Source organism: Thermobia domestica, chromosome 10 (assembly GCF_964235325.1).
Source record: "Thermobia domestica chromosome 10, izTheDome1.hap1.1, whole genome shotgun sequence".
NCBI lineage: Eukaryota > Metazoa > Arthropoda > Insecta > Zygentoma > Lepismatidae > Thermobia > Thermobia domestica.
In genome coordinates this window covers 65,818,494-65,840,405 of record NC_137463.1, presented here as the reverse complement: position 1 = coordinate 65,840,405, position 21,912 = coordinate 65,818,494, and the positions used below count along the sequence as shown (strand labels likewise).

Genomic DNA, 21,912 nt, shown 5'->3' with positions numbered 1-21,912 from the left:
TGACCTTTCTTTCTTAACACCTTTTCCACCAAGTATAAATCTTTATGTTTCGTCTTTAATAGTTCTGGTTCGTAAAATCTACCTTGTACATCCTCTTCTTCTAAATCTTTAATTCTATATGTAGGCGGATTAGAAGGAATAACTTCACTAATAACAAATACTTCTGTTGACCAATTAGGTGTATATCCTTTCTCAAATAACCCTTTCGACTTACTTATACGAACATGATCACCTAATTTGTATTTGGGTTTGACACCCTTATATTCTTTCTTATACATTTTCTCCAATATTGCTCGCTCATTCTTCTTATTAACTTCTATAGGCTTTAAACCAATTGTTCTATGTACTCTATTATTATACTCACTAACCAATGTTGGTAATATCACTATCCATTTATAATTTCTTTGTGTTGTGAACCTTTTCCACATGATTTGTTTAAGTGTTCTATTAAATCTCTCAACAACAGAAGCTTTCTTACCACTATAGGTTGAGTAATGATTAATCTTATTATCCTCCATTAACTTCTTAAACTCTTTATTGTAAAACTCTCTATCTTGATCAGTTTGTATGTTACTAGGTTTTCTCGTTCTTAATATGCATTCGAATGCTTCTGTAACATTTTTACCACTCTTATCTTTAACAAGAACAGCAAACGCATATTTCGAAAACACAGCTATAATCGTTAGCAGATACTTATAGCCTTTATTTAATTTGGAAACACCTTTTAATACTAAACTATCCATTTCAACAAGATCAGCTTGCCAAAGATCATCGATACCTTTTATAACTACACTTAATCTGTCAAAGATTTTTCTAGATGATTTGTGAATTTCTTCTATAATGTCTTCTCTAATACCTTTACCATCATATAGTCAATCATTCTTTTTACTGAATTGAGTTTTAGTAACACCACATATAGAACAAATACCTTTCTTTAGATATCTCCCATTTTTTGTTTGTTCTATCCTAATGGTATCTTTCTCCGTATCTATCAATTTCTTACATTTAACACAATACATCATCATTATTTATTATATAGAAAATCAACCAAAAAAATAAAATTTATCATTACCTAATACTATACTTTTAACATTATCATCATCATCATCACTTGATTCGTTTTCATCTTCTGTTTCTATATACATAATAATCAATAATAATATACCTTCTTCCAATTCAGAATCATTGGTTGGTCTAATTGTTAACTGATCATGTATATTAAAGTGTAATGGAAAACTTTCAACTAGTGTCATTTAAAAATAGGTCTATAAGATGATTATTAAGACTTGATTCCATATTCATTAACCTACCTCTATAAAGAAATTTGTAGGGAGCAGCTAAATTATATACAAAAAAGGATGGTTATCCAAGATCATCTTCTGTCAATCGACATGGTAATTCAACAATTTCTTTTCTTGTAAGTAAATTAAACTCTTCTTTCACTGATTCAAGCTGTTCTAATATTACAACATCTTGTTTATCAATAGCATTAGATACATTAACCAATCTTTTATTCTTAAAATCAACCCAAGATGTAAAAACTTCTCTAGATTCTTCCATTATACTTTTAACATTACCAAAAATATCCATATTTATTATATAGCAAACGTCTTTATGAAAGAACTCTTTCTTTGTACATCACAACAAACAATAATTGACCTTCTTCCATAGCTGAATTTTTAGTTGGTTTAATTGTAATTATATCATTCTTGTTAAAGTTAGAAGGTACATTTTCAATCACAGTATCACCTAAATATATGTCTAAAAAGTATTTATCCAAACTTAATTCCATGTGCATTATTTTCCCATTATATAGAAATTTATAACCGTTAGAGAGATTAAATATTCTAAAGATTGGCTCCTTAACGTTTCTAGCTCTTAATCGATATAGTAGAGGTACAGTTTCTTTCTGCATAATCAATTTAGTAGTATCCATCCTTATCTTTTGAAAATCTTCTTTCTTTATGTATGTGTCTTGTAACGTTTCTAATGCATCTTCATATCGTTTTCTATCGTTCTCTAATTGGGCTTCTATTCATCTAAGTTGACTTACGCTAACAACATCATTTAAATTCTCCAACAATTTTAATTTTTCTTCACTTATATCAACATCATCTTTTCTATCTTTAACATTACAAAATTTATCCATACTCATTTATTATACAGAAAATGCCCATCCTAATTTTTCAAAACATTTCTTTAACATCTCTATTTGCTTAGGTGAGTGTTTAAAATCAATATAAACATGAACATCGTGCTTTTTCAACAAATGGTACAAAACACATTTTAAGTTAATAAACAATACTCTTTTCGGATACAGTTCTTTAAAGGTTTCGTATAAGTTTTCGAATTCATTTATAAGTGTTTCCTCCATATGTCGTAAGTTTATTGTTTTTTATCGGTAAGGTGATAGTGTATTAAGTAGACATCACCATAATATTTTGTGTATTTATTTTTCTTTAGTACTTCTAAAACATCTTTTGTTGATATTAAATGTTTTGGTATATCTCTAAATTCATCATTTAACACCTTGAACACATCTTCGGGAATACGTCTATCCTGTAAAGCTTGCAAACGAGATAACTGTAACTTAAATCTTTTTGTAGTATCATACCATGGTTTTCTCACACAAGCAGCTCTCATTCCTTCATTAGTACTGTAAACAAAACCATTCTCTACAGAACAATAATCACAAATGTAACTACCCCTACCTTTTGTTAATGACTTACTACCACAATTACTGCATTTTAATGGTCCGGTGTTATAATTTGATAACATATCCTTTAAGGTAATTATTGGATATAACTTTACCAACTCTTCTTCCGTGTACAAAAATTTAGGTATTAACATTTTCCATAACTGAACAACTGTATATGCGAGGTTTTTATCTTTTAAGTCTATCTTACTAACATCCCGAAAATACCAATTTAAATTAAATCTAACTAGTGCATCTAGTTCATCCTCATGCTTCTCAAAATAATCTAAAATCTATTGTGTATAGCTTCCATATTTATCTTAAAACAAAACTTTTATGGATATAAACCTTAAAAGTACTTAAACTTATTAATATTTAATCATTTCTAATCATATACATAACATCACTAAAAGAATGTCCTTGATTTAGAAGATTTAAAACTTTAACACAAAGATGACCACATATAACTGAATTAAAGTCTTGTATTCGTTCGTCATTGTAAAATAAGTCTTCGGTACCAAGATATTGTACTAGTTGTTTAGGAGGAACACCACCATAAGAATCAAACACGTACTTTATGTTGTTATCTTTCCAATAGCATATCCAATGAGTACCAATGTTTTCTGATTTATCAAGTTTAACTATACCACACTCATTTACATAGGGTTTTTGTGGAAATTCATCACTCATAAATACACCTCTAGATCGTTTTATCTTTAATTCTTTAATTAACCTATCTATATCGAAGTTGGTCAATGGTTTTAGTTTTTTGACTTCTTTGGTTTACCTGCTCCCTGCTTTTCTTCCATAACCATATTGTGCCTTTTTTGTTCTTCAAGTTCTTGTTTATTCTTCTTAGCATCCAGTACAGTTTTAGTAATCGCTGCTGCATCACCTGCTAATGAACCGACTGCTCCTAAAGCTGCTAAAATGGCTGGAATTGTAAAAATAAAACCACCCATATGTTCTTTCTTAATCTTTTTCATTTGTGCAGTAGTTAAAGATAAATCCATTCCTTTACCTTCTTTAATTTTCTTAGATTTATCACTAAGTTGTTTCTTTGTTAATACATGATCGATATTTAAATCCTTTAGTTCGAACTTGTCCGAACTTGTAGTTTTAAGTATGTTTTAAGTGTATGTGTTTTTATAGTACTAGCACTATAAAAAACAAAGACCTTTGGATATACAGAACATAATGTCATTTAAATTTTAAAGGTACGTGTATAAATAAGTGATTTATTTGAGTTTTTTATAGTTATATCCTTAGAGTTATGCACCCTGCAAGACATTCGATAGCTAGTAAATTTAATTCTCTATTGGTTGCCGTTTGAATTTTGAAAATCGGTTAATATTTGACGAAGTTATATCAAATTCGACATTTCGGGAATTTTTACGGGTTTATTTTTGAGCTTTTGGGAAAATGTTATTCTTTAAAAAAGTCTTAGAATTAATTGGATATTATGGCGGTATTTTTATTTTTTCAATTGAATGAAATTTTGAGAAGATAGTGAAAAAGGGAGAAATATTCTGAGGGTTATGCAACCATTCATGCATTTTATAAAATTGCTTATTTTAGTAGTATTCATTTGCCGTTTGAATTTTTGAAATCGGTTAATTAGGGATTGAGCTATTGAATTTATCGTTATTTGGGGGTGAGGTTGCAGTGTTGCCAACTCATTTTTAACAATTATCATATTTATTAGTAAAGGGGTGAATTCATCCCTCTATGTTTTAAAGCGATATCTTGAAAAATTAAAATCGTGGATCGTTCTGAAAATAATATTGAGTTCGAAACACTGACATTTTTTCTTTTTTTGTCTTGCAATTTAGAATTTAGTTCTGATATTCTGGTATCGCTGAGTGTTAATGGGAAGGAAAGACAGAAAGAGACTCGAGAGATATTTCGTCACGGATTCAATGACGTCATGTATGATGTATTCTCTTTCGAGGAGACTACGTCAGATAGAGCGCCCCCTCGACTGCTAGCTAGAAGTTGTGTTGAAGGAAGAGGCTAATGTATATATATATATATATATATATATATATATATGTTGTGTGAGGAGAAGGAAAGATAATCGGATTGGACGGTCCTGTGCTGGTACTGGAATCGTTCAAATGAATCAGTGACAGATCACCTATTCCAGTAAATGCTACATTTGTTATATTCCTTCTCATTGAATTTTTAAAACTAATTATTAACGAATTTTAACGATTTAAGTGTCAAATGAAAGCTTATAAACTGGAGATTAAGATGCAATAAATATATTTTGTGTAGGATTCAATTGTAATATTGTAGATGTAGTTATGGGAATACTTTGCGCATAACGCTACTTCATTCATTTCTATCTCTAAATAATCTGGTCACAAAAAAGGGGGAAGGTGCACCAAAAGTAAAAGCAAGAACTATTGAAAGTAAATGCTCTTATCATCTACAATATATTTTATCCCGGACACTTTATCATTAATAAAAATCTCATTGTCAGTAACTGTAAAAACCTTTATTACGAACAACTTTGGTAAGACTTATCACTCGCTTAATCAAATGTCTATACTGAGGAAAAGGAAACCGTTCTCTAAAATGTTGTGGAAGAGGTTCTGGAGCTGTTTCGATTTCAAACTCCTTTATACATTTTAATCTTATGCCATCCTTAACAGTCTTCCACCAAAACAGAGATACACCATCTGGTTTCTTCTTAGGAATATTTGGGTATTTCTGTAATAAATTCAGTTCTTTCTTCGTGAGAATATATGTTTCAATGCTCTAAACTCAAAATCATCATCTACTTCTTCAACTTCACTATTGTTATATTTCTCTCTTTTCTTTTTATTATAGCATGCTTTGCACTCATTGCGTCTTGTATTACCATTTCTAGAGAACTCTTGGTATTGTTTTAATTCGATACAATTAATGCACTTCTTCATTTGTTACATATAAAATAGATACTTATTATTAAACTATGCGCATAACTCAGTCTCTTCTATTTTTATGTGTAAATGATCTAGTTCGAAAAAAGGGCCCAAATTGCGCTCGTAGTTAGGTTAACATTCTACTGTGCGGATGGTCTTTTCTGCTAATAAATATAGATTTCGGTTCAGCTGTGTTACCCTTAAATTGAATGCCATACTTTATAAGATATATGAACCTATAGTACATTTGTATTAAGCCATTTTAAAATTAATCTGTCTTTTAGCACTGTTAGAGCATATTACCTCGAGTTCAGTTTATGATAGAGGTATCAAGATACTTCGATATGAGTATTCTATCCGAAGTCTTTTGAAATATAATGCTCATAATTTTTTGTTTCATTGTCTAGCTGTGTGGATGAGCCTTTGGGTTTACTGTGGATTTATTAATATTTTTAGCATGTGTCGATTTGAAACGTAAATACTGTGTTGTCATGTTGTTTAAGACTGATTAGTATCAAACCTAAAACAAAGTTTTTTATGTACTTAATTTTTTTAACAAGAGAGTTTGTATATTTTATTTTGCTTATAACTGAAGTATTATCGGCACATTATATAATTCTGGCATCCTTATTCATATAGAGATCATTTATACATAGTAGGAAAAGGAGATGACCTATAACCTATTCTTGAGGCACTTTATATTTTATTTTTTAACTCTAAGTCGATTTGTATTTTACTTGATTATCGCCTATATTTATTATAATTTCAAATTGTATCTTCGTTCCTGAATGAGACTTGAAAACTCCGGAGGAAGTTCTCAATTTATGTAGAACTATCTTAGTTCATAGCTTTAGAATTTAGCCACAATTAGAATGAAATAAAATCTAGTTTAGTGGACAAACTTGTATGAAAATATTAAGGTGATAAGTTATGTTAAGAAATAAACAAAATATATTGAGCAATAGCTTTTATTATCAGTTTTTCATTAAAATAAGAAATATTTAGTCGTTTATCTGCCGGATCCTATCAACTAGAATATTTAGGGATAGAGCTCATGTTGCTACAGGAAGAGAGAGGGAAAAAAGGAAAACAGAATAGATAGGGCCTATCTGTAGTAGACGCTTGGATGATCTTTTATACGGAAACGGAGAAGTAAAGCATTTATCGAATTAAGTTCTCTGATTGTATTAGTTTTAGAAGAAAGAAATGTTCTTTACTAACATTATTACACCAGTATAGATTAAAGCAAAATGGTTATTCGTATCATTCTTATATACCTATCTTTGAATGATTATTGAACTGGGAATAGATTGGTTGTAACTATCCCTGAATATATAGGAAGTTTCCATCAATATGTCAAGAAACATTGACAATAAATTTTAGACTACAACAGTATTTGTACTTCCATACTTCAGCAAGGACGGTAGTAGATAGAACAATTAAAGATAATGCGAAATATTTGCTGTAGAACTCAAACTGGAGTTACTTAACGTAGTCTTACAGAAAAGTTAAAATCCATAGGAATTGAAAGGAATGTATAGTTAGATATATCACAAGCGTGTTAAAAAACTACAAAAAGCATGAAGTTAATATAAATTTGGATGTATTAATATGGTGTATATGTATCAAATATTCTGTATTTAATTTGATAATAATGCAATAACCATCTTGGACGTTCTGCCTGAAAGTCCCTTGAGCTAGTTTGTAATTATTTATAATATATCATACTCCTGAAATTACTTTACAATTTAACCATAATTAAAAGAAATGGCAAATAACATATAATACAAAAATATTTAAATTCAGTGTAATGTTATTACAAATTACAAAAGAAAATAGATTACTCGCTATATGAAACCCGCATCACGATTTCATAATACTGTATACTGTGCTTTCTCTCTCTAACCGTGGGAATTGATTACAAAAACGAATGAGATATCAAATTCAAGCTACCAATGTGATTATGCAAAGTATTTAGATGTGCAGTTTTTAATCTCTTGACGCTTTGTTGCTACATAATCATATTCGACATATTATGATCATACTATTAGATATTAGCGTACATTGATTATCTCACCTGCGAAAATACCAGTGTAGGGTACGGTGGGCTTAAATGAAATTTTGCAAGTCGTAATATCTAAGAAAAGTTCTGAATTGTCGTATCTAACTAAAAATAAATATAATCAGAAATACAATACTTCTGGTCTCACATACGGGCTAAAGTTCGCCGAATTAAATAACGCAATTCTACAATATTTTATTCTTACTTAAGTTGTCAATTTTCGAATATACTAACTCTAGTCGTATCTTACTCGAACCAATAGTGATCAAGAAAGGAAAATTTGTTCAATACGGACAAGGTATTCCACTTGTTCAAGGGATGCAAATCTAAAAAATTCGGCGGTTTGTTTTAATTGTCAGAACTCAGTTTAGGGATGGTTTAATCAGAACGTCGCCATTGCCAAGGTTAAACCTACCTTACTTATATCACAAACCAGATACCAAAGTACCACTACCTTAAAATGAGTGAAAACTAATATTTTAAATTATTCAATATGAGATTATTGTACTGATGACTCTTCATACAATACTTAGTGTAGACAATAGATTTTGATATAGATATTACAAATTGTCGAAAAGATATGCTTTTTAGAATTGAATAAAGAAAACGATAACTGCTTATATGATGAATCTATTTATAAAAAGAATACGTCAAGACATTGTTCAGTCACTTTACTTATGGAGACTTGCTCATCGAAGACTTTATTTGCTGTGGGCAAACAACCATAGCAAAATTCGCTGACATTCTGGCGAAAAGGGAAGCTTACAGCACAGGTAAGCAGTTTAGAGCACAGTAATACAATAATGTGGAAAGATGCTGTAGCAAGACAGTAGACTCATACCTGTTTCATTGGCAATTAAGGTGAACACACTAATGTTTCCAAAGACACGACTGAAATGGGTCCAAAAAACGGATGTTCTTTACCGATAACGACAGACCGGAAGCAACGCGACAGGAATTATACAGTTTTGTAGTGATGTTTAAATGAATCCACCTTGCAGCTCACGTATTGTGCCATTTGGATGTTGGATCCAAAGAGTGCTTTAAATATTCGAAGAACTTACTAAAATTTGTTTCGAAGAACTTACTAAAGTTCTCCAGCTACTGGATTGTAGTGTTGATGGAGAAAAGACTGAGCGTTATCGATGGAACTAGTACGTATCCTGCTTCATAGTGGTCTTTGGAAACCAAAAGTAATGTTTTCCCAATTTTGAGTTCCGAATGCCCAACTCTCATTTTTTTAGATACCCCATCAGGAATTCGCGGTCGGAAAGAAGACGCGGTCGCGGTCGACGGTGGCGGGCTGCCGGAGGCAGCTAGCACCCATGCTCGGCGGCGCGATGATCTACTTGTTCAAAGTTGCCTACCTTTTGCCAAGGCGGCAAAGGTCGAAAATCGTAAAATAAAATACCCTTTGCCGACACTTTGCCGGATATTGCCGACCCTCAAACTAGGCAAAACAGTAAGAAAGGCACATTTCCGACCCTCTGTCGACTTCTATTGCCGGCCTGTTTTAGACGGCGGCTCCGGCGCATTTAATGTTCATTTAAAAAATACGGTACTCAACAGAAATCTTTGAATCTTGTCTTTCACTCTTTTCAGCTGTATGTAGATAGTAGACAGAGAATGAATATTATTTAATTTTATTCCATAATTAAGCGGTAAAGTGCTCAAATCCCTTTTGAAATGCTGTATATGGTTATGCCAGATTTATATCCATGGTTGTTGCAAGACATAATGCATTAGAATGCAAACTATTTTCAGATATGTTGGTTCAATATATTTTGTTCATTCATTAATATGTGTTCAATGAAAGTTACACTCTGAGTATCCAATGCAGAGAGGGGATATATCACTTACTGTCTCGCATTGTATTTATTTATTAATGGTATGCACCATGCAACATGGATGTCCAAAGCCATATATACAATAAAGATTATGCTCTTTCGCAGTGAAATTACTCTTTCTGAGAGTGAAATAAAAGAGCATCAGGGATTAAGTCTGTTCGTTGCCCTCATCTATGGATGCTACTGGAATGAGTCAAATATGGCACATAGAGCACCGCTCAATGACCTCAACTTCTTGCGTGAGCTGGAAGGATATTGTAACACAAAATTTAAGAATGCAGCATTTGTGGCGATGAAAAGCATTTATGGTATCTGTATGAATACCTAATTCCTCTTTCACTTTTTGAATTCCGTGTGTCAGATTCAACAAATCAAGCGTTAGTCAACACTATGAGAGTCAAACCTCTAAAGAAGATATGAGAAGAGCAAATGGAAACAATTTCACGACAACAGCTCAGCTGGAATCCTACACTACAAGGCGCTCCACCATATGTACTTATGAACGATGGTGAAGAACAGGCAAAATCTTTCCTTCAAGAAGGTCCTTCGTCTTGGATAAGAAATGAAGTATACCAAAAATGAATATAAGTGTTGGAAACCTGGCTGTCGTAAATGATTGTGCTGAAAGAGCTGTTGTCCTTATTCAAGCTTACAACAGTTCTATAACGAAAGGTGAGGCCCAAAAACAATATTTGGTTCGTGTTGTTGCTCTACACAGTAAGAAAATCAAAGACTTTAAGAATGCTACACTAAAAAAATATTAAATTAGGAACAAAAACATTTTTAGATTTGATATAATAACGAAGAGATGCAGTATGAAAGTGACTATGGAATATGATATAATTTTATTACGTTGTAACGAATATTACCTAAGTACATTAAAAATTATCAACCTTGAGCGAGTACTTAAACATACGGTAGAGCGTTAATATTTAGTAGTTTTGTTTGTTGGCCTCATAGGAATAAAGGAATGAATGACCCAGATTAAAATTCGTAAGTTGATTTTTTGGACCACCCTAATATATATCTTTTTTATTTTCAGCCCCCATTTGTGCTTCGTTATGTACCAGCAGCGGAGTCACACGAACAGGTATGTAACATGCAAATTCCAAACAAGAGAATTAGTGACAAAATCAAGTATATATACAGCGAGAAAGAGAGAGAGAGAGAGAGAGAGAGAGAGTTTTTGATATGAAATAAACTGCATTAACTTGTATGAAATGTTATTTCTCACAGCTAATACAAGATAAATATTATAATATATTAAATTTGGAATAAAATGTAATCATTCATACCTTACACAGAAACCTAACCTCTCTTGTGTCAGTTACTGTGCCAGCGAGGACCAAGCATAGCATACGTACTTGCGAGCATACCACAATTACAGCACTTAGGGATCTTGGACAGTTTTCACTTTCGGAGAGTGTCCTGTTTTTTGAACTTCATCTAACATCTTTTTCATTTTTGTATCTTCATCTGGGTTTCGGCCCTCGGCTACTGTATCACGAGGACAGACACTGGCAATGTTAACGGATCTACGAATCTCGGTCAGGATTTAAGATTACAACCTCCACCACTTAACATCGGACCTAACGGTCGCCAAAAGACGCAGCCAAGAACTGTTACTGGACCACCTCGTTCAGACCGTAACTCTATTCCTTCGTCTACCTACGCTGACTGCATCACTAAAGGACATAGAATTCGTTCTCGATCTTTCTCTGATGGCGAACAAGCAGCGAATTACTTCGAATATTAATCAGCCTACAAGTGACAGCCATTGTATGGATTGGGCATCCACTTCTGCCGATAATCATCGTCAGCAATACCAGTCAGATCCCGTGTACAACTTCTTGGTAACCGACTATGATCAGAAGTATGACACTGTTCGTGCTGTCTTCCAGCAATTAGTCAAGTACGTCCCTCGTCCTGAGATCCGTAAAATTGTGAAGATACGCCGCGCCATCAGTTTGAATCCACTACCCGAAATTTCGCCCCGCATGTTCGCAACAGGGCAACCAATGAAATTATTGGGACAAAAGCAAAGATTTCTACTTTACAACCGAGTAAACCAAAACTCCTCCTCCACCACGGCGACATCCTATGCTGTCTGTAGTTATTCGTGGTGTAGAACCTGATCTTACTGATGAAATTCTTGCTGAATTCCATCAGGAAGGGCTACCTATAAAGCGTTGTATTAGGATCAAGAACTACCTGGGACCAACTTATTTTGTACGAGTGCTGACTAATCAACAAGAGCTGATTGATCAACTTCTATCCAAGGGCGCATATACCTATAGACACAAATATACGCTTGAGCCATCTCGCACGCCAGCACCTATGCCTGTTCGCTGCGAGAAATGTCAACAGTATAATTCATACCCAACAGCTGAAGGCACAAACAACTTCAAATGTGGCTATTGTTCGCGTGAACATCCTACAAAAGAACTGTCCAAACGTTCAAGAACCACCACGTTTTGATCCATGTTCTGAACGTCACCCAACGTAAAGCTATAAATGTAAAGCTAAGCCTCAGCGTAATCCAGCTAAGCCTGAACTCGTCCCCATACGTTCATTCGATGCACCAACTCTACCAGTAAATTCATTGCGCCATCCAGTTGCTGTCGAAGATCTACTTCGTTTTCTCACTATTTCACTACAGAACACCCACCCATTGCTTCGCGACCATATTCTAATTCAAATCATGCATGAAGCCAAACTGTTATTTAACCCGTAAGTACTATGGACCGTCTCTCAGACCGCTATGACTTTTCATATCATTATATTTTCGACAGTCTCACTACTACAAGTGGATCTTTTCGTCTACCTTCCTGTCTAGCAAATGGTTACGTATTCTGAAGTTCGTGTTGTAATTGATACCCTGTGTGCTGCTCTGGAGGGGTCGAGCGGTCTCACAGACGTACTATAGTAGTTACGTGAGTATTTTGCTGATCAGTTGTATTTCGTTATCTACTGATTATTAGCAGTTTTGTGTCCTACCGTGTGGCACGTCTTGCACCACACATCAAATGATGACCCAGAGACTGGAAAACCTGAAATAATCATATCTTGTAACATGACTAAAGGTGGAGACGATACTCTAGACAATAAATGTATAGTTTACATATCATTTCGTCGAACAAGACGATGGCCATTGACAATTTTCTTTATGCTGGTGGATGTTGCGTGTGGTGTTAATGCGTTTGTCTTGCATTAATTCCACGCTAAGTCCGCAGTGATGACAAAACTTGATTTCATGAAAATGTTGGCAAAAGGAATTGTTAGGCCTCACATAGAACGTAGATTGTTCATCGGATATCTGCCACGTGAGCTGAGCGCATACTACAGCTTGAAAGTGAGTTTCCCACCATCGCGCACAAGGAGTTGAAAAGGAAAACATAGTCTTCTGTCAACTGAGTTGTAAGCGGAAATCAAAGATATTCATTCGTGTCAGCGGTGTGTTGTACCGATTTCCTTGCAGTGCAGAATAAAAAAGATATAAGTGCCTACCTGAAGAAAGTGCATGCTGTCAGAAAAGTTAGTCCGGAGCTGAGCGCATACTACAGCTTGAAAGTGAGTTTCCCACCATCGCGCACAAGGAGTTGAAAAGGAAAACATAGTCTTCTGTCAACTGAGTTGTAAGCGGAAATCAAAGATATTCATTCGTGTCAGCGGTGTGTTCTACCGATTTCCTTGCAGTGCAGAATAAAAAAGATATAAGTGCCTACCTGAAGAAAGTGCATGCTGTCAGAAAAGTTAGTCCGGTACTTTCTTTCCCGGCGAAACGCATTTTCTTTACTTTCTTTATCATATAAGAACTAAAAATAAGTTTTATTCATTACCTTTTCACTACAAAAAATGTAAGAGTACATCTATAACAGTACTTTCCTGTAAGTTTAGAAAAGCTAAATGTCTTTTTAAATTAGATGTCTTTCTCTCCGTTTTTACTGTATTTTTTATTATTAATGCATCTATAAGAACAATGCATTTTAAATTAGTGTTATTTTGATTACATAAAAACGGGGAAAAATTGAATATTTCAACAATTATAATTTTAGAATAACAATGAAAGCATTGTTGCAAGTTTTCACCATGTTCTCTTTCTCATTATTTTAAAGTATAAAGCTTTCTTTACATCGTGAAATTACTGTTTTATTTTTCTATAAGCAACTAAGATATGTAGGATATCATTTTTAAAAATATGCAATGAAACTACTATTCAGAAAATGTGCAACAACAATGCGGTCTGACAGACCGTTCCATAGTAGTTACGTGATTCTTATCGTCCATAGTACTTAAGGGTTAATCTACAACTACATGCAACGTATTCCGGACCAACAGTGCATTTTCAAATCCAACCACTTGAACTTTATGTTGATATGGACAACTCTACCTACGGATTTATATTCACTTTTATTATGAGTTACAATTTACTTTTCCTTAACATACGATCACTGTTGACGCACCAACTGCTCTTTACACAGCTCCTCAAGGAGGAATAAATTGCCGCATTTCCTCTTAATGAAACTTACCTTGCACCATATTTATCATGCTATATACCGAATTATCACTTACTTCGACACGACGCCCCAACTGGACCACGTCTCTACGGAGGCACAGCTATTGGTATTGGGCAAAGTCTTGCTTATCGTGCAGATACTGTTCCACCTGCTCTTCACCTTCGTAAACATAAAATCACGACAATTTATTTTAGAGGCAAATCAGTTACATTTGTTACTATTTACTATCGTCCAGGCAGAGCTTTCAGCTATGACTTCTTCCGCTATATTGATACCAACTTCCGGCATTACATTATCATAGCCGACCTCAATTTTCATAGCCGTTTCCAACGTGACAAAGACAACTTTCTCGATTTTGTTCGGAATGAAACACGAGCTGAATTTGATACTTTACCAAAACCTACACGTCCTATCAGTCACACTACTCCTGATGTAGTCATAACTTCATCTTCACAATCTCAGTCTATTCACATATCTGTACTTGACTCCATAGGTAGCGACCATGTCCCCATCAAATTCGAACTTCATTTTTCTGCGAACACTCAGCCGAAGCCTCCTCCTCAGAAGGTCTACTGCTACCAAAGGGCAAATTGGGAACAATATTGCACCGACTTAGACATTGCCGTAACTACGCTTACAATGCCTAGTACGCAATATTAACTCGATTGAACTATCACAGAACTTACTACAGCCCTTCAAGACGCAGCACAACGTTCCATTCCAACAATCGAAGTTCAGGTACACAAACCTAACTTACCTCCGCAATATTTCCCATTTCTTTCAGCATCCCGGAGAGTTTTCCGTGAATATCTTGCTACGGGTAATCTTGAAGCTCTTCAACTTCATCGCCAGTACCTAAAGATCACTCACAATTATATCGTTGCTTTCAAGAGACGCCACTGGATTCAAACTTGCAAAACACTAGCTAATGAAACACATCCTACAAAATATTGGCGCAAGTTCCATCAATTAACAGGTAGAGTTTCTCGTACGCCTTACCCCATTGTTCATAATCATCAAGCAGTCCTTATGGATGCAGAAAACGCTAATATTTTTGCTTCTTATTTTCAAGATATCTTTACACCTCTACCCGGTTGGCATACACCAGATCGCTTGCAAACAACTATAAGCCGACATACCGATGCAGCTTCTCCTTTCTTTCGTCCGTGTGCTGATCATGATTTAGAACCAAATAATCCTCTAACCATGCCGATTCAACCAGAAACTGTTACTAATACACTTAAAGGTAAATGGAATACTGCACCAGGATTTGACTCTGTTACATATGTAATCATCAGACAAGCGCCTCACTCTTTTCTACTCTTTCTTAGCACAATTTATACCTTTATTCTGCGAACTGGATATATTCCACTCGACTGGAAATACTCAAAAGTGCTTCTCTTTCCTAAACCAAAGAAACCTCCATCAGAAGTTACACCCTATCGTCCTATTCACCTTATTAGCTGTCTCTGCAAAATCTAGGAATTAATCCTTGTCCCTCGCATGCAAGGCCATCTTCTCTCACATAATCTTCTTCCACTACATCAACCTGGATTTCGACGAAATTTTAGTACTCAAGATCAATTATTCCGTCTCCTCACAGCTATTTACAATCAATAGGTTTTCCTTCGTGCCTTGTAATATTTGATTTGGAAAAGGCTTTTGACAAAGTTTGGCACCCTGGCTTACTATATAAACTTCGTAAATATCTCCTGCGAACTTCGTACATCCGATTCATACACTCCTTCTTAATAGGACGACTAACTTATATCTCAATCAATGGAACGCTATCACATCCTATCTTGCTGCAATCTGGTGTACCACAAGGCTCATCATTATCTCCTCTTTTATACTTACTGTACGTCGCTGATCTTGTTATTCCTAATAACACCACAATATTTCAGTTTGATGACGACACGATCTCTTAATAAAAACATGCTAGTAGCTATAGACGCATTTGCGCGATGGTGTCATGTTTGGAGGTTAAATATTAACTCTTGCAAAACACAAACCATAGTTTTCTTACCACGACGACGTCGTTCACGAGTACATCGAAACCAGAATCTATTTCGCCTATCTTACGCCTATTCCAGTATCAAGTATTATTACATATCCCGGTGTAATTTTTGACACTCATCTTACCTGGACTCCACATCTCACCAAACTCATAGGTCAAGCGCAAAATCGACTTAATCTTCTCAAACGATTAGTGGGCACAACTTGGGGATTAAGGCCACATACCGTTCTCAATACATATAAAACCTTCATGCGGAGTACATTTACCTATGGGCATACAGCCTGGGCATCTGCGTCCCTAAAATTCTATCAAAAACTTGCTATACTAGAACGCCATTCTATACACCTAGCATAGCGCATAAGCCTACCTCATCCAACACGTTTACTTTATGAGATGATCGATTTCCCGACATTATTAACGCACCTCGATCAACTTCGTATACGTTACATCAGCAAACGTATGGCACAACCCCATCCTATGATACTTAATATACTCCGCTACGATCGTGCCAACGATACACCACCAACTTTCATTGACACCCCTCTCCAACACTTCATGACATTATATCATTTACAGTTAGATGATGACATATTGGACCCCGAAATCTATACAATATACCGACCGCATGAACTTTCATCTCATATCTATCCATCATATGCACAGTAATACCGATTAACAAGAGCCTCCTTCGTCTTCATCAGTTCCTGAATCGCCCCAGGAACAGAAGATAACTTCATTCGTCTTAACTAACATAACCTTGTGATGTGACGTCCAAAGCACTGCATTTCATTCACTCATTACATTTGTTCATTTTCTTACAGCAGCCCTCAACTTTCTTTTCCTCTCATAATTTGTGTTTATGTAATAACTGCCAATATTCACTTCTAGCCATTAACCTGCTTGTGTTATATATATATATATATATATATATATATATATATATATATATATATATATATATATATATATATATTCTCCTGGAATCATTTCAATCCATGTATGTTTAATATTGACGTGGTCAATAAAGAAATAATAAACCTGACAACCCTTAGACCACCTACATTTCCATAGAGACAATTGCTCTACATTACAGCCCTTTCCCGAAGAAAGGGCACAACCCTTTAAATGGGACGACGAAAAAAAATAATATAGTTAGTTTTAATAAAATTATGTTTACGTCTATGTGAAATTAAGAAAAGTGTAATTTGAACACTCAAAAGCTATCGGATAATTCTCCACGCACCTCCTTCTCCTCCTCCTCATATAGAGCGCACATTTACGTAAGAATCGTATTCTTTCGACAAAGTAAGTCTAATCTTCAGGAATTATCTTAGAGGGTCATTACTGAACAAGACTAGCCATTGGATGAGAATATGCTCTGTAAGTTAGGACCGAATATGGTCGAAACGTGATGTGATTGAATGTCGTCGAAATACAATGCTGTAATTTAAGTATTGCTGTTTATCAGTGTTTATCAGTGGATAAAACTTTCAAAAGGGGAATGTCCCTAGTTATTAAAGAACATGCAGATAATATGTTATTGAGAAATCAAATTTCGTCTCCATCCATCAGATCCATTTACGTAAATAAAAAGTATTTGTTACAAACAATTTATTCTACGGAAGGTTTGTCAGCAAATAAGGCAAGAAAGAGTATGTATATAATTACAATATATCTGCAAAATCATTACATTTAAGATTGATAGGAAATCAAACAATTAATTTGGAACTGTTATGGATACAGTTCCAATCGAAGCCTGTTGCAAATTCTGGAATTGAATCTGAATGAAGAAACAATTTTTTTTTTCAGGAAATAGGAAGTGAATGCAAGGCTCATGACGTCTTTATGTCCTCTTGCCTATAGTTATATCTCTGGCATAGACCAAGAAGTGTAGCATTGAAACCAAGTGGTTTCTTGGTACGTGGTTGCATTATAATATAATTTCAATGTTGTAGTTTTGAGACGTGTTCCAAACGTTTCTATAAACTGATATGATTTAATTTCTTAATTTCTTAAAGGATAACAATAATAGATTGCATCATACATTTGTGAAACAATGTTGACATTCCAATTACGTAACAATACAGATAATATTTGATATTATTTTATAATGGAAAACAACCTGTTACTGTTTTATTTTTGATACATAGATTTAGATTCACGATGACCTCTCTCATCGTAATCGTATCCCAAGACGACCATTCATGCTCCATTGAAAAAATGTCATTTAAAGATTCCGGAATATTTTTGTACAATAGTAAAAAGAAAATTAAATTATCCGTTTTAAAAATCCGCTATTGTGTAATAACTTTCAAACTATTAAAGAACTCAGGTAAATATTTATATATTAATTGCCCAAGAGTACGTTCAATTATTTTTAGTAAGTTGAAAAGTAAAACGAAAAATACAGAAAATTAGGAAAGTAGATAATCTCATAGTACAATATGTTTCAACGTTATGTCGTACTATATTTGTGAAATTTAGAGAATTATTACTAACAGCAGTACAAATGATTGTTTTCCTGTTCAATTTCTAAGGAGAAATATATACAATCTAACTATTAGGCAGTGACACTATTCTAGCTTATCCGAAAGCAACAGTAGCTGGATAACCTAAAGTGTCTGACAGTGAGCTTCATGCTAGGATTAATATAATCGTACTTTCTTATATTATTAACTTCTTTTATACTATCCTTTTACTTTTGTTATTTTTTTTTCAATTGCCCTGTCGTCTGTGCACGTACGCTACAGAACACGTGGATAAATTACGGCCTTCTTGTGTGCTTATGTTGAAAAATACATGTTTTTTTCTGTCCTAAGGCATTTACAGATTTGAATCACTGACGGCTATATTACTAGGGATCTCAAATTTTGCTACACAAATAGTGTACGGAGATCAATCCTGAATGTATGTTCATTGCTTTCAAGAGATTTAGAGACATCCCCCTGCATTTTCGAAAAGCCTATGTGAAAATCTCATGAGAACTAATTTTATAATAATTTTGTAATATTCATAAATTTCGCCTACTTTATATGTGTTATCGTTACGGAAGAGCACTGTAAATACTGAAATTAACTTCCGAAAGTGCCACTATTCAAAATAAAAGTTTCGATCACAGTTCTTTTACTAAAATCCATCTCTTATGAGAGTGAGTAGACATATAATGAAAGTTTACGTATCGTGCTACCCTGATAAAACTTTGAATATAAATGTCTTGTTTTAGTAAAACGCAACGTAATAAAGTATTTTAACACATTTTGTTCTTAGAAAGGATTAGGAGCTTTTACATGAATATTTTAAAATCCGATTTTGCAGTCGTAAACGACGTAAGGTTGTAAATGCCGATTTTTTAAAAATAATTATCATTTTGATCTATCTTTTATCATTAATGAACTCACTTTGATATACAATATCTTAAAATAAGAAGGAACATTAAATCTATTTAACAGAATAACGGATACAGCCTAGGAAATGCACTTTAGAACAAACTTCTCATTTTGCTCAAACTGAATATCTTTCTTATTCCACTTTTATTCATATGAAAATTGCAAGGAGAAAGGCCCTTGAAATATACTTAACACTTATTTCGACTATACATTTCCTACCAGTGCAGTGAACTGGTATTTTAGAAAGATTCTAGAATAGTATATTTTTAATTTAACTATTAATAGTTTTATGCCTTCCGATCTGTTCTACAAATTTGCTCATAAGTTGTCATATCTGTCCTGTAAGAAGATAATAGTGCCCATATGTATTTCCAGATATGAGATTAAACGAAACATCTATTTTTGCGTATCAGAATTATGTCCTATATAGTTAAGCTAAAAGACTATTAACACTGCAAATTTTATTAGGAGCCTTATTTTCCCATGAATTATATTTTTGTGTAATAAATACTTGTTTATCAAGAATTTTTGATATTGTACAACATATTTTTTACAATTATATCCAAGCATTTTATAGATACTGACTTGGTTCTTGCCAAAATACAGAGGTTGTTCAGCCTACGTTTGGCCGATTTCGTTCCTTCCCCCTCCCGGGCAGAATGGGCTCACCCTACCTGGCTCTTGGCGTCATGCAGTGTTATACAGTGGCTTACTGAGAACGGAGTTGTTTTTCCGCGCGGACGAAAATAACGCACAAAACATTACCATTGTTGTGAGTGTTGTGTTAAATTTGTTTCCAAGTGTGTGGGTTTCCGCTCTGTGAGCAAAATGCCGCCCAAACTAAGCCAGTTTTGAAGAGGCTTTGTTGCGGCTGTTTATGACGCCCAATTTAGTGTTTCTGTCATTAGTAAACACTGCAAGAAGAATGAATGCAAAATCAGTTTAAATGGAATAAAAATATGTTATTAAAAACTACAAGGGCAACAAAACTACACAATTTGGATCACCAACGAAGTTGCATAGGTAGCGGGAATGCACCAAGGCCACCTGCACCATGCAGAGGAATCTTTCTCAAAATGTTAATGCAAGAACCTTCGCCAACGCAAAGGTGTATGGCTAATCGTCTTAACGTGTCTTTGGGGACTGTGAGCCAGACATTACACCATCAACTCAAGCAGGAAAAAGCCATCTTCTCACTAATGCCCACAGAAAGGAACGAAAGCGTAACGCCCGGAAACTGTACGAACGTCACCTCGCAAATGAAAGGTGGACGTACTTCGTAACGCTCGATGAAGCATCGATTTACCTTTCTGACTGCGGCAAACCGAAAGCCATCGTGTACAGAGAGAAAGGCGCCAAGAACTTCAGAAGGTGAGTCCATGTCTGTAAAGAATCGTTCCCAAAAAGGTCCATGGTCGTTACTGACTACTGTTACCGAAGGGAACTAAAGATTTGTAGGGTGGTGAAGAATTGCAAAAGCAATTCGCAGTATTTCGAGGAGCAGATCATGCGGCCGATCTACGAGCATAAGATTTCAACAATGTACGGAAATGACGTCAGTCTGATGCGCATTCACATGAACAAGGCCTCATCACATACTTCACGATCGTGACTCGCAGTCTACAGGGGGGTGGAGGAGGCAAGTGGTATACAGGTGATACCATTCAATGAGGTACCTGTTAAGTCTGCAGATGCAGGTCGTATGAACTATTTGGATTTGCATTGCTGAAGCGGGCTTTGGGAAACGGTGTGTGACAACTGTGGAAGGACTTTGGAAAGCTTTGCAAAGGGAATTGGACAATATTCCCCTGCCAGTTCTGCAGAGAAGCCTATTACAGTGGAAATTAGTCTGTCAAGCCATTGCTAGGAACCAAGGGAACACATCGAGCACTTGCGGAGCTGGTGTCGTGGATTCTTCTAAATTTTTAGGCAAGTCGAAATTGGCCAAATGTAGACTGAACAACCTCTCTATAAGCAATTATTAAAATATCCTTCTATTTGCAGGTCGGATGGGGAACAGGTCAAAACTCCCACAGCCAGAACCTCCACACTCAAGAAATGTCAAAACACCCACACAAACGTTCATAACCCCCACACAAATGGACAAATCTCCCAAATACACGAACGGTCATAACCCCCACAGCCAAAACTCCCACACAATAAATGTCAAAACGCCCACAGAATCGGTCATAGTATAACGACACTATAGAAAAGCGTCGTCAACCTGGTCCGTCTGGTAAAATATAAGTTACGAAGCGATAATAACTTTTCTTTATGCAAGAATCAACTCAGATATTCAAAGATCATTAGCCTCACCTTTATTACTTGATATGTCTTAAATATTCCTTTTTAAAACCGTGAAATACATAAATTCACTTGACTAAGTCAACACATAACATGTACATAGCCACAACTATCCCATAATAATCTCTTACATATATATTAAAAACATTCTTCTTTTTTGTTAATTTAAAATGAA

General features: G+C 34.7%; 1 protein-coding gene across 4 annotated transcripts in view; it reads left to right on the top strand.

Moving 5' to 3' along the window:
- Positions 1 to 21,912, top strand: part of LOC145662003 (uncharacterized) — a 202,782-nt gene that overhangs the window by 56,545 nt on the left and 124,325 nt on the right. For all 4 annotated transcript variants that reach the window (XM_081727341.1, XM_081727340.1, XM_081727339.1 and 1 more), the window contains exon 11: positions 10,556 to 10,603. In XM_081727341.1, coding sequence (XP_081583467.1) covers positions 10,556 to 10,603 — 48 coding nt within the window. The remainder of the gene's footprint in view (positions 1 to 10,555; positions 10,604 to 21,912) is intronic.